This window comes from Anoplopoma fimbria, chromosome 5, assembly GCF_027596085.1.
Source record: "Anoplopoma fimbria isolate UVic2021 breed Golden Eagle Sablefish chromosome 5, Afim_UVic_2022, whole genome shotgun sequence".
Lineage (NCBI taxonomy): Eukaryota > Metazoa > Chordata > Actinopteri > Perciformes > Anoplopomatidae > Anoplopoma > Anoplopoma fimbria.
The window spans coordinates 1,073,583-1,087,528 of record NC_072453.1 but is presented as its reverse complement, the minus strand read 5'-3'; the positions used below and the strand labels follow the sequence as shown (position 1 = coordinate 1,087,528).

The following is a 13,946-nucleotide window of genomic DNA, read 5'->3' as shown; positions in this document are numbered from 1 at the left end:
AAAACATCTGCAGCTTACGAGCAGCACTTGAAGGCATCGCGAGTTTGCTGCTGATAACGGAAGTGGTGCTGAAACATCTACATGCCACGTCTGTAGGATCGTCTGTAGGAGCCTCTGCAGCAGCAATGGGCCGGGGCCGGGCGGTGTGGGGGTGAGAGGGAGAGAGGGAGAGAGGTGGGAGTGGCAGAGGAAACACAGAGGAGCAGGATGAGGAGAGAGGAAACACGTAGAGCCACCAACACAGCAGGCTGAATCACGAAGAGAGCGACCTGGAGAAGCCGGAGCTCTTTTGTTCGGACGGAGCGGCTTGTTTCTGCGGTTTCCCCGGCTTCAGGAGGAGGAGGAGGAGGAGGATCACCCATGCTAAACTCAGGGGGGATGGAGGAATTCATAACCGAAGAGGAAGAGCCGTGGTACGACCAGCAGGACCTGGAGCAGGGTAAGACTAGACACCATCCTCCCTGACTGCCCGCAGCAGCATCATCATCATCATCATCTCTGTCAGCTGCTGGTTAGCTAGCTAGCCTCCTCTCAACAAAGGCTCTCTGTCATGCACAGAGAGGACAGGGATGTCTTCTCAAAAGTGTCCTTCATCGATTTCAGCGCAAACAGAGAAACTAGTTTCTGGAGGAGCAAGCTGTGCTTCTTTGACAACAATGCATTGACAGCATGCCAAACAGGGCCGTCATCCTCCATGACCGTGTCGTCAGGGCTGTAGCTGATGGAGGTTTAAACATTACTGGATTCATTATATCCCCCCCCCAAAAAAAATATGTTTTTTTTTTTAATAATGAAATATTTGTTTATAAAGCAACTGCGGATCATTTTCTGCTTCCAGCTTCTTAAATGTGAGGATTGTCGGTGCCTTTATCTGTTTTGTATGTTTGGGGTCATTGATGAGACAAAACAAACAACAAACAAATTCATTTGCACATATTCCCCAATATTTTAGCATGAAATGTCACTATTCTATAATACAACACCTAGTTATAACAACAAAAGGCTTAAGATCTCTGTCCCGTATTCATTATTTCATCATTTTAGGCTGATGTAAAGCCTGATGGCACAAGATAAGCAGCTATATTAAAGCCCTGTAAAATATGGATTTGTTTTTTTTTCCCAAAGAAAATTCTTGACGTTTTCCTAAAACAATCTGTTCTGTGGTTGCCTCTGATGCCTAAAAAAAAAATAGAGCTTTATCAACCTTTTATTCCAAATCATATTTATACAAATCAGCCCTGCTTACTTAATGTGCTCACCAAAACTGTGGAACCGTTGTTTTAGGGTGTAAATAGTGTCATGAATGAGACACTGCTGTAGTCCGCATCTTTCATTATTCATATCATTTGATATAGTGTGAGTTAGTACTGCAACTCAGTATTGATTGACCTGTCCAGTAATTGATTACTATTTAGGATTATATTAAAAAAAACATATAAAATGCTCATCACAGTTTGCTAGACCCCGAATTAATATTATGAAATGTCTTGTTTTGATGTTAAATTTAAAATAATGTTAAGACAAAAAAGGAACCCACTGAGGGTTGGCTGTTCAGTCTTTGTCAAATTAACCTAATTCAGAGTCGGCTAATTACACGGCTCGATCTTTCCATTATAAGGCCACCTGCTGTATGCAGCAACAGCTATACGACTGAATCTGTTGTATACACACATCTTGGTCATTCATGCTCTTATATTTGAATACATTAAAATTGTCTGAGGACCAATCAAGTGACCGTGCAACAACCCTTTAAAAGGTTTCCAAATTTATTTCAGTATTGATAAAAAAACAACAACATTTAATCACATTTATGTTATTCCATATTGACTTGGTATCAGCCAATTTCCATATAGACGAGGACTTTTTACGTTCCGCTTCAAGGGAACTAATAACAGTTAGACACACTTGGTTCAAACTTTGTATATTGCTTTGCACTGAACATCTGTTAAGACATCCGTCAGCCGATTTACCAACCAAATAAATAGGATGCTAAACATGTCATGCTGATATGCATGACTCCTTAAAATGTATTTTTAAAAAAAGTCTCATCGCAGACAAAGACTCCTCGCTGTCCTCTGCACCACTTATTTCATTTCCTGTCTCCCTTCGACTCTGAATCACTTGTCCTCTTGGCAAGTAATTCTAAAGGTTTATTCCCTGAGATGAAATGGTGCTGATGCAGTGATTTTTTAACTGGTTATAATCCCATGTGCATAGGCATATATTTATCCGCAATCATGACATAATGTATTTGTTAGACAACTTCTTTGTTTAACATCACTGGACCTGAGGTTAAAAATGGATCTTCACTGGTCTTTATTTTACAGAAGAGGAAAGAGTAAAAGAGAGACAGGCGCAGAGAGGAGAAATTCTTCATAAAGGTCAAAATGGCTGGTGTAAAAAACGTCCGGTGCCTTCTTCATGTGTGCGTCCACGCAGAGAGCTCTGTGTCCGACGGGACCGGAGGGGATGTCAGACCTCTCGGAGCAGAGCTTGTGTTTTGTTGTTGTGCGACATTTCAGGATGCCACGAATCCTTCAGAGAGTGACGCCACTGTCATTGTGCTACAGTACTGTAGTTGTTGTCACACCAGAGTCGCTGGCAGGCTGAGCAGTCTGACTTAAGTGCTGTGGGAGAAAAGGGCTTGATGTTTATGGAGGAAACGTAGAGGAATGAAAAGAGTAGCAGCATTTTATTTAAAATACTGTGGAGCAGACAGAATTAGTCAATGATTTTAGAAGTGGATCAACAGAAAAATTATTGGCAACCTTTTTGCTGATCATTTAAAAAGTTTTAGGGCCGACTTCGACCAAAGAAAATTCTTAGTTGACTATCACTCATACGACTTTGTTGACTAATCGATTACTTGATTTAACTGACAGTTTCTCAACAAAGACTCACACAAAGGCACCTCTTTAAAGCTTGAAACTTAAATCGAACAAAACTAGACATTTGAAGAGGTCATCTTGGACTTATCTTCAAAGTCGTGATGGGCATTCATTTGCAATTTTCAGACATGAGATTGATCACTTCATCAAGAAAATATTTTAGATTACTCAATAGTGAAAATTGCAGCCATAAAATGTTTTTGCTCCTGCTTTAAGCTTCTGCTTTGGAATCAATTGATTCAAAGTACCTGATCAAAATTCTATGGTGTTATTGACTTTGATACTAGCTATCGTTATGTTTTCAGACCACAAGCAGATTTGAAATCAAAACTGTTGTAAGGTCAACGGCCAAAGAAGGATTAATGCATCTTTAGTGCTCATTGTTATTATTTTTTTTAGTATTGGATACTATTTTAAAACCAAAATTGGTTATCACATTCTTGGAGGCATTTGAATTGAATTACCAACAAATAAATTATGATCCAGAGGATTTCATTGTTGGATTTTTGCTAGAATATTATTGGTGTTGGGAAATCAACCATTTATTTTAGGAGTTGGTCATTTTCCTAATAAATTACCATGGCCTTTTCTATGGAAAGAGCCACTGAATGTTATTATTTTCCTTTTTATAGGGGAAACTGAGACAAAGCTCTTATCTGGCTTAAAAGTAGTAAAAATAACTGCAAAAACTAACTCAATAAGAAAAAACAAGAAATATACAAATACTTAAAAAAAAAAGTAGAGAAGGGGCTTACACTGGTTGCAACCTGATTCAGACACAAAACACAAGAACACTCCAACTGTTAGTGTAACGATCTGGAAAGTTGATGGCATGTTGCTTATTGGTGCTGCTAATATGAAGCTACCAGCAATAGCCAGCTAGCTTAGCTTAGTATAAAGACTGGGAGCGGGGCGGGGGGGGACGACGACACAGTTAGCCTGGCTCTGTCCAAAGTTAACGCAATTGGCCTAGCAGCACCTTTTTAAAGCTCAATGCATTACATCTTCATACTAACATATGTTCATACGTATCTTAAAGTCCAAAAATGTTGAACCATACCTTTAAGTCATTTGAGAATGAAGGGCTTCGTTTGTGTTTTAGCAGATGTCAAACTTGGAAAGCAGAGTCCCCTCGTGGATTTTAAGAGAGGTAACGATGTAGCTCACATTTCAGCAGGAAAACCAGAAGGGTGCAGACATGTCATTTTGCTTGGTCCTATTGTGTGTTAGCCAGAGCCTCTATTGGCCCAAGTCCAAGAGGGAAATACGCTTGTCCTACCAGCTGAGACTGGAGGCTTGTTGGCTTGACCAACATCTGATGAGAGACTGTTTAATTGCTCTTCTTACAGCTTAATATGTGTTGTTTATGCCACCCAGGGATGGAGTATTAAAGAGCAAAGGCCCCGCTGTTGACCATAAAAATGTTGCAAGAATCTGCTGCATGGGTACACATAGTACCCATATAGTGCAGTTTATGGACAGAAAAGCAGCCCGCCATTGCACTAAATAATTTATTTCTGGCCACTGGATGTTTCTGGAACCTTTTTTTAGAAGTCGGGTCTGCAACACAGGAAAAGAGGAAGAGGAGAAGTCTTGTTTTCCACAGTCCAATAAATCTCATGGGAGATGCATACCTACTGAAACCACACTGCCTGTGGAATAGATCATCCACATACGGCATATTCACAAATATGTCCACATGTGCACACAATGTCCACAAGTTTTCATTTACTGGTTGCATTGAAAACATTTTAAGAATTTTAAATTGGCCTTGCGTTCAGTGTGCGAAGAATGCTACTGATTTCTTTGAACGCACAAACACAATCACCAGTGGTTGCAGCTGGTTTTCTGCAGCATGCAGGAAATGTATTTGACATACATGATGTGATTACGCAGGAGCTTGAGTGGGTACAGCACCATGTCCGTGTGGAGCAAACAGACAGTCATCTGACTCACTTAAGTTGTTTGCTAGTGCAGTGAGTGGTATCGATCGGCTCTCTTCCCCTCTCCCACTTTCATTTAGTTTCTTTCTCCTGCTATTCTCTCTTGTCACTGAGCTCCTTCTCTACCAGCTGAATGTGGACAGTAGCACGGTGTTTGGATTGTATGGTTTTTCTTGGTGGAATTTTGGTTTTAGATTTGTCAGATTGGTCCTAGGCTGGATAGGATTGGAAGAGCTTGTCAAAAGTATTTAGCCGTGGCCTCTTCTGCTTATAGAACTCTTTTATATATTATATTTTTAGGAAGGATTGCTGGCCAGACTGACATTATACTGACCATGACGTTACTACATGGTTCACTAAGATATTTTCAGAAGGAGAAGAAGTGCGTAACAAGCAATAATCACAACACTGGCATATTACCCTCTTAAGTTGGCATGTGAGCAAACAGTTGGTTTTAAAATGAGCTAAAAGATGCTCCAACCCTCTGTAGAGCTGAGAGGAACTGTGAGCTAATTCTCTGTCACTACGAGTGACACCTATCATGAAAAGTCATTGTATCTGTTATTAACAAAGCAGATATAAAAACATCTATACCTCGTTTTAGTAGATGCATACAAAAAAAAATTGGCTCAGAAGTTCAATCTTTACCTTGGAAACAGTTCAAGTTCAATGTTGACTTCTCACATTTTTTAATGGAGAATCTTCCTCTTGCTCACCATATACGACGACCTGATATCATTCTTTGGTGGGGTCATCATAATTGTTAGTGTTAAAGTTACATACTTGGGAAGACTGTGAGAGGAGGTTGAAAGCTCTGCAAATCACTTGTTTTCCACATCTGACATTCTTTTTTTTTTTTTACAGTTATAGTGTAAGACAGTTATGTATTCCCTGCTGCATGTAGTGAATCTAATGATAGAGCTACAAACAGATAAGATGAATAAGGACAAAACCTATTAGAAGCTAGGTTAAAATAAAAAAAGTAAGATAAATCCAGACCAGAGCAGCTGACGCTAGGGCCCTGGAGGAATTCATCTAGCTATCCGCACAGAGGGAAGTCGGTAATTAATCCATATGGAGCCTTTGGCAACAGCATGCTAGCTTGCTACTCATTAGTCTAATTGAAGCAGGCGAGGACGGGACTGCCAGGTAGAAGAGGAGAATGGTTTCTAAACATGCAGTGACTGAAAAAATGATGTGACTGATTAGCCGACAAATGCTGATAACAACATATCTGTGATAAGCTAGAATCTAACGTTAGCTAGCTATGTGTCTACTGAGTTATAAATCAAGCCATAAGCAGGGTCATTCCATTGGTAAGACTGAATCAAAAAAGCAACGTTGTTGGTCGTCTTTGGATCCATTAGTAATTTCTAAATGATAGGGTTAGGGTTAGGGTTAGGGTTACTTACTTAAGAGCAAAATACATGCTGTTGTATGGATGCAGCAAAGTTGACAACTAAATTGGTTCTCTCTCAATACACTGGGCTGATGTGCAAATCATATTTATCAATAAGTGGAGAAATACAGGTAACCAGACAAGGGCTGCAATGAACAATTTGTAGTCCTGAAGTCAATAAGTTATCCGAAAATAGTGACAAATGCCCATCAGAGGTTCCAAGCCTATGGTGATGACTTCAAATTGCAAGTTTTGTCTAACCAACATTTCAAAAAGTTATAAATTTAGAAAATAAATTGCTTGGTAGAGGTTAGGTGAATCCAATCGGAAAAATCATAATTTTCTGATTCAGTAAATCTATGTGAGCTACTGTTTGAGTACTTCATTTCTCTATTTACTCCATCTCCAAATCAGCTGCACTGATATGTAAATGCAGTGGTAAGATACAGTTAGGCTTCCCTCCCAGTCATCAATATTCGATATTCATTGGCTGCTCAGTTTAGTCCTCTCTTTCAGAGAGAGAGGTCACAAACCAAATCTTGCTGAGTCAGTCCCAACAATGTAGGCCATCAATACCGCTGAGTCAGAGCACTGTCAGAGCACAGTTAGAATGAGGAATGGTGGCAGTGACTAATGTTATATTAGAGGTGCTATAACAGTCTGCTAGCACAAATCAAAATGGTAGAGTGGGGCGAAATAAGGTAAAACAATGGACTATTATCCAATACTTTAATTCTAAATTTGAAGGACTTAGGCAAAGTCTCTTTTAAGGATTTTTCTGTCCAACTCTCAGCGGGGAGGTGTCGCTTCAAATAATCTGACCTTCATATTCAGTCAGCTGAGAGAAGAGGACCTGCAGGGAGACTTGCCACTCCACTCTCCGTACATTTGAACTGGTCCAGTGCAGACTGGGACAGTGTGATGGACCCTTTAATCATTCTTTTCCAGACCCTGTTATAACCTTGCCTAAAATAGAACAATGCGCTCCATTAATCGTGACTGATCTAAATTGTACGTCTGCAGGCTGTCTTCTTCTGTGAGATTAAATTCCCCCTCCTTGTCCTCTCAGTCCTTCTGCCTACTTTTTTTTTTCATCTCTACCACCATTTCCTTCCACACACTTATAAATGATCCTATTGTCTTCGTCTATCCGTCCTTTACTACTTCTTTACGGCCTTATTCTCCCCAATCTTCAACTTTGGCTCTTTGTATTGGTCTTGCTGGATCCTCGTTTCTCGGTCTTAACTCGTCACTTATTTGTTCATCTCTTTCTCAATCTCATTCTAACTTCTAGACCTCCACTTGGCGGCAGAGCTGGGAAAGACCCTGCTGGAGAGGAACAAAGAGCTGGAGGATTCCTTGCAGCAGATGTACATCACTAATGAAGAGCAAGTGCAAGAGATCGAGGTATGAAAGATGGAGTGCTGTCAAGAGTTTCTCCTGATACAGGCAGGAACTTATTTCTCACTCATTAACCCAATCCATTTATTTAATTCATAAATTAATACAGTTAAAGGGTAGTTCCATTATTATTATTTTAGTTGGGGGTTTTTTTCATTCCTATTCACTGTGATTCTCCAGTGATGTCCCCTTATGTATTCAAATCCTAACGTTCAAACATGGTCGAAGTACGTATGTTTTAGTGTCTTAAGGCCATTTTCCCAAGCTCTTTGAAAAAACCTTTTCCCAAATGAGCTGACGTAAGTTTCTGCGTGATGACGTTGCTCCATATACATTATATATACATATGTCCTTATCCATATTCAGTGAAGATCTAATATCGCTCTCTTAAAAGCCACAAGACTTAATTGATAAAAACAGTACTTAACCTTTCAGAATAAAGGAGTTTTAGAAATATAACCTAACCATTTTAGTTATTTCCAAACTAAAGTTGACAGTTGGTGCTAGCATTCACATAACTCATAACCTTATTTATTAGCTACTTTGGTAACATACATCATTGCTATTTTCCAGTGGTTGAAGGGGCATTAACATTTAAAAACACTGAAAAGTATGGAGATTGACTAGTCCGTGACTTGAAAAGACATTTGGGAATGTTCCTCTGAAGACAGTGATTGAGTTACTGTATTTCATATCTTTCATCATCATTTTTAAACTTGATTCACAACCTAAATTATATTTGATTTGATTATATTAAGACAAATAACAACTTTGAAAATGTTCAGGATCAAACCAAAATTTGAGATGAGATGTTGAGATGAGGTCCATTTAGTGGATTTGAATCATATCAAATAACCGTAAGAAAAAAAGATGAATCAAATCATATATCATCATCATACAACTACTGCTTTCTTCTTGTGACAGCCAGTGAGAGCTCTTGTTGCTCCCACGCTGTTGCTGGAGACCTGAACCTCTAAGATTGTCGCTCCTGTCTGTGGATCTGAGTGGACATTAACTGCGTATAGGTGTTCCCACAAACAAGCACGTCATCTTGTCTGTCCCATAGTACCTGTCCAAGCAGCTGGAGGTTCTTCGGGACATGAACGAGCAGCATGCCAAAGTGTACGAGCAGCTGGACGGGACCGCCAGAGAGCTGGAGCGCACCAACCACACACTGGTGATGGACAGCCGGGGCTCACAACAGAAGATAGAGACGTAAGTTCTCTTCCCCTCCACTCCTTCACCCTCCTCGCTTTCATACCATTTTAACACCTTCTCTTACTCCTGGACCAGGTTAACAGGGACCATCGAGGCTCTGCAGAACCAGGTGGAGTCTCTCTCGGGGCAGGTGGAGCAGCTTCGCTCCATGGAGCAGCTCCGAGTCAGGAGGGAGAAGAGGGAACGACGCAAGACCATCCACTCCTTCCCTTGCCTGAGGGAGCTTTGCACGGCACCCAGGTACTTGTCATTTTCTCTCAGCAGTCTTTAAAAAAACAAAAAAAGGAGAACAGGTGGAGAGTCAACTTCACAACAATGAAAAACACTGCCTGTGATCTGTCGTTTTTTTTTTGTCAGGTATGAGGACGAGTTTGTAGTGGGAAGAGCCGAGAGCTTTACAGTGGATGTGAAGCGTCCACCATTTGAAGAAGAGAACCAGCATCTGAGGGAGGCTGTGTCGGCTCTACGAGCGGCCGCCCGGACGGAAAGGGGTCGCAGGGAGGGGGTGGAGAGGGAGTGCAACCTCCTCCTCGGGGAGTTCTCCCGCCTGCAGACACGAGTGCAGGTGGGTACACTATGTTTTCATGCACTGGCCAATTTTGAGAATTTTGAGCTATTTTTCAAGTCTTTTCAGACTAGTAGAAAGAGAACATCCAAAATACACATTTAGGTGTTTTATTTTACTACTTTGTCTATTTCTTGTGATCCCTCTTAAATTCACAAAAAGTTAACATTAGACCTCATCTGCATAACATTTCCGAACACTTGTAATCCAAAAAACAATTTTCTTAATGTAAATAGTTTCATGGTGGTATCAATAGTACCTGGGGTGTCTCCCCCATAATGTAAAATGATTTTACAAAAATACACCAGTGAAGACCTGGTTCCTGGTTCTGTTGATCAGATAATTAAATTAAGCTACAATTTTTTTTATGTCTTGCATTTAGGATGCTGAGAGCTGCCAGGCGAGGGTGCGGGAGCTGGAGGTGGAGCTGCAGGAGCTGCAGCAGCTGCGTCGTGCTCGGACTTTCCTGCTGAGCAGCGAGGATGACGGCGTTGCTCTCACCCAGACGGTCCTCAACAGCACCCCAGAGACCGACACTTTCCTGGAAGTCGAAGTCGGGGAGGCAGGAGGGGGCGTGAGGGAGGAGGCCGAGGGCGGGGGAAGCGTCGGAGGGGAGGCTCTCCCAGAGTCCAACCCAGTGAGGAAAAGCTGCAGCGACACTGCGCTCAACGCCATTGTGGCCCGCGACGCCACCGGCCGCCGGAGGGGCAGCTACGCCCTCCACGCCAACAGTGTGAGGAAGAGGGGGATGTCTATCCTCAGGGAGGTAGATGAGCAGTACCACGCCTTGTTGGAGAAATACGAGGAGTTGCTGGGGAAGTGTCGCCGCCATGAGGAGAGCCTGTGTCACGCCGGCGTCCAGACATCCAGACCCGTCTCCCGAGACCCGTCCATGAAAGACTGTGCTATGGGCCCCACCCCAGCGCCTCCGCCTACCCCGACCCAGTCACCCTCCACCCCCGAGGCCATCGAGAGCATCAGCAAGCAGGTGGATGCGGTGGACAAGAGGCTGGGACAGAACACTCCAGAGTACAAAGCGCTTTTTAAAGAGATCTTTTCTCGTATCCAGAAGACCAAGATGGACATCAAAGCTACCAAAGCTGCTAAGGCTAGCAAATCTGGCAAATCTGGCAAGTCTAGTAAACAATAAATGGTTCACTGGTTGGCTCTGGAGAAGACGGTAATGGGCTATTTCAGTGTTAAGTGCTGGAGTTTGTGGACAGGGAGCTTGGTGTGTGATAGAGGGTGCTAGCTCAAAACCCGCTACATTCAAGTACAGTTTAGTTCAATGAGGTCAAATTTGAGCGCGCATTTTCATCCAACCTTCCACAAGAATCTGACTTGCATGTGATCAATTCGAAAAATTTGCAGAATTCATTCATAATTATATGAAACTTGAATGAATTTAGTTAAGAACTAGATTGAGGTCACTTCCTCATATTCTCTTACTCAGTGTTCCTACTAATTATACTGGCTTCACTGCCTGACTACTTTAGGCATCTACCACAATAACACAATAACACAATAACAGCAGTTTTCCTCTCATGAGCCTCACGAGACACTAAATGTCAAAGCTTCACAAAATAACACTAGAAAATTGCATCTCTGTTGAAAACAAGAGCGGAAATCTAAATATTATATTAACATGAATCTGTATCTTTTTAAGTTTATAATAATGGACTCTACTAACATTTGTATAATTGCAGTTAAAAAGACAAAGATGGATTCTCTCAGGCCACCGTGCTGTCTGTCTCAATAATCTCTTATATCGTTTATCACTATACAAGTGGACAGGGCTCTAAATTTAAACAACCCTTTAGTGTGGATGACATTGCTGTCTTGCACCGTTCTCTACTGTGCCTCACTCGTTTAGCCAGAGATCTTGTGGGAGTAGCTTTTCTTCCAGTCAGTTTGTTCACAACATTGATACCACTCTCCTGTCCGTACGGTAAATTAAAATCTACAGCCAGCAGCTGGTTATCCTAGCTTAGCATTAAGACTGGAAATGGGGAGAATGCTAGCCGGGCTCTGTTGAAAATGACAAGTTGTGGTTTTGTTTGCAGACTATTTGTTGGTCAGGAGCAGAAACAAATAAGCGGATTTTAATCTTTTTTTTTTTTTTTTAACACATTAACTTAACAAGATTTGATGTGTTAACAAGAAAGCTTTAGAAGTAGATTTTGTTAGCTTTGAACATAGCCAGGCTAGCTGTTTACCCCCGTTTTCTGTCTTTAGCTAAGCAAGCTAGCTAACTGCTCTCATCTCACTGTAAGACAGCATGTAAGCGTATTTACCAAAATGTTCAACTGAGTTGAACTAGTTTCAAGGCCTGTCATGATTATACTTTCTTGGCCGATATATAGGCCAATATATTGTCCAAAGAAATAATTACAATAAACTTTATTATTTTCATTTTAAGACCATTTTATTCCAATGATTTACTGATAATATAATAGCATAATAATGCAAGTATACCCTTTCAAATAGCAATGACTTAGTGAATGAATTATTATTCAGAATATTCAGTCATTGGAATTAAATATTCTAAATAAGTCAAATAAAAATAAAATAAAAACCAAACTACCAAAACAGTTAAGTATAATGGACTCTTGCTCTTTACAACAATGTCTGTGCATTCCCGAGTCTTACAATGGTAGAGAATACCCTGCTGTTTATTCTGGCATGCAAGGTCATGTCTGTATATCGTACAATGAGTCAATGATGTAACTATCCTGACAGGCCTACTAGTGTTGACTGCTATTAACACTCGTGCTTGCATTCAAAGTGCTCACATTTATAAAAATGAAAACCTCCTCGCTCTATGTGTTAAAGTCACTTAAGCTCTGGCTTTGAGGACTGAAGATTTTCTTCGACTGGACTACATCAGCCCATCGGGGCAACAATATCATAGCTCAATTAGATACAAGAAGCAATGTTTATTCATAGTAGTAAGTGATATCTACAGAATAGGCTATAGTTTAGAACCAATTGTACTGGTTGTTTATTTGAATGTGTAAGATTAATGATCCCACTAAATGCTAAAATGCTGCTGTCTCGCAAAAGACAATCTCTGCAGATTGTTATTTTCACTATTTCCTGGGCATTATGGACACTCTTCATACAGAATATAAAAATCCTGAAGTCGAGATGTTTACTAATGGTTTTGCATCATACGCAGTATAAGCATTTTAGTTATTTGGGGAAAACCGTTCTGTTTCTGCATCTCACAGACCGGGTAATGAAAGATAGCAAGGAACAGGAATAACTCTGGATTGTCATTGGGATTGAAAAACCTGTGGACCCTTTTTTAAAGAAAATGGTCCAGTGGTGGACAGTAGTTTTTTTTTTTGTCGTTGTTATATTTCTTTAAGTGTTAAGAATATTTTCCCTTTAATTATCGCTAGACAGACACATTGTATCGCAGAACTGCAACAAGTATAAGGCTTCAAACCAGGGCTTTGACAGACACCAAACTATTAAACTAACACGCAAACGTATTGCACCTTTTCTCACAATATACAATACATATGCCTTTTTTGGGGGGTAACCTCCCATGTGTAAACCTTTTTGTTTGATTGTATATTATTACAGCTTGCTCATTTTCTATCCTATTTTTCAGCAAAGTTGAAGATGTAACAAAATCTCCTCCACCCCCTGATGAAACTAAGGTTTATTGCAGAAATTGAATTCTATTGGAGAAACTATGGCTTATGAAATGCATTTGAGGTAATGTCTTTAAGAATGATTCAAGCGTACAAAGGAAGGAATGTGTGTTAGCATAGAAAAAACAAGGCCAAACCAGAGCCTGTTATAGGCTCATGAGGTGTCTTTGCTGAAATGTCTTACCTATTGCACTTGAAAGTGTTTGACGCCTCATCTTTTGTATATTTAGTATAGCTAATATGAAATTGTACCTGTGTATTTATTTGCATTTGAATGTTTCGTAATATATTATTTTTTTTACTTTTTCAGTGCCTATGCGTGAATGTCACTAACAAATTGTCAGATTAGATTTATTTAATTGGCTTTACTTCTATTATCAAGTTTAAGTGTGTGCATTATTATTTAAGATATTGGCATTAAAGTTTAGTCCCCCTGGTATTAGTTCTGATCATTACTGAACTAAGAGCTTCTTTATCCTGTTAATAAAAAATAAAGGGCATCCTGTGTTGTTGTATGTACTGCATGTACTGTATGTGGGGGGGAAAGGAAGAAATACAAGGGTCGGGGTCATCTTCAAAATCACATCGGCTAACGTTTGTAGTTAATGCAAGCAAATTCATCAAGACTAAAATCCACTTACTGCACTTCAAATAATTTGAATTAACAGTCGCCATCACACTCATACACACATATTTTCTTTTCTGCCTTACACTTTTAATATATCGAGAATCAAGAGATTGGAATTGGCTTTCACGCAGTTTGTTACTCAAACATTGCTTTCCTAACTTTGCAAACAAAATTAAACAAACAAATGTAAGAAAAAAATGTACTTAATTGTTAGTATTAAAATAATGGTATCCAATACCAGA

General features: G+C 40.3%; 1 protein-coding gene across 1 annotated transcript; it reads left to right on the top strand.

Annotated features, from left to right (window-relative positions):
- The first annotated feature begins 330 nt into the window (after positions 1 to 330).
- LOC129091258 (cerebellar degeneration-related protein 2-like) lies at positions 331 to 13,604 on the top strand. The gene is made up of 6 exons (XM_054598808.1): positions 331 to 439; positions 7,525 to 7,637; positions 8,698 to 8,846; positions 8,925 to 9,089; positions 9,207 to 9,414; positions 9,797 to 13,604. The coding sequence occupies exons 1-6, from the start codon at positions 361 to 363 to the stop codon at positions 10,562 to 10,564; spliced, it is 1,482 nt and encodes a 493-aa protein (XP_054454783.1). The 5' UTR covers positions 331 to 360; the 3' UTR covers positions 10,565 to 13,604.
- The last annotated feature ends 342 nt before the right edge of the window (positions 13,605 to 13,946 follow it).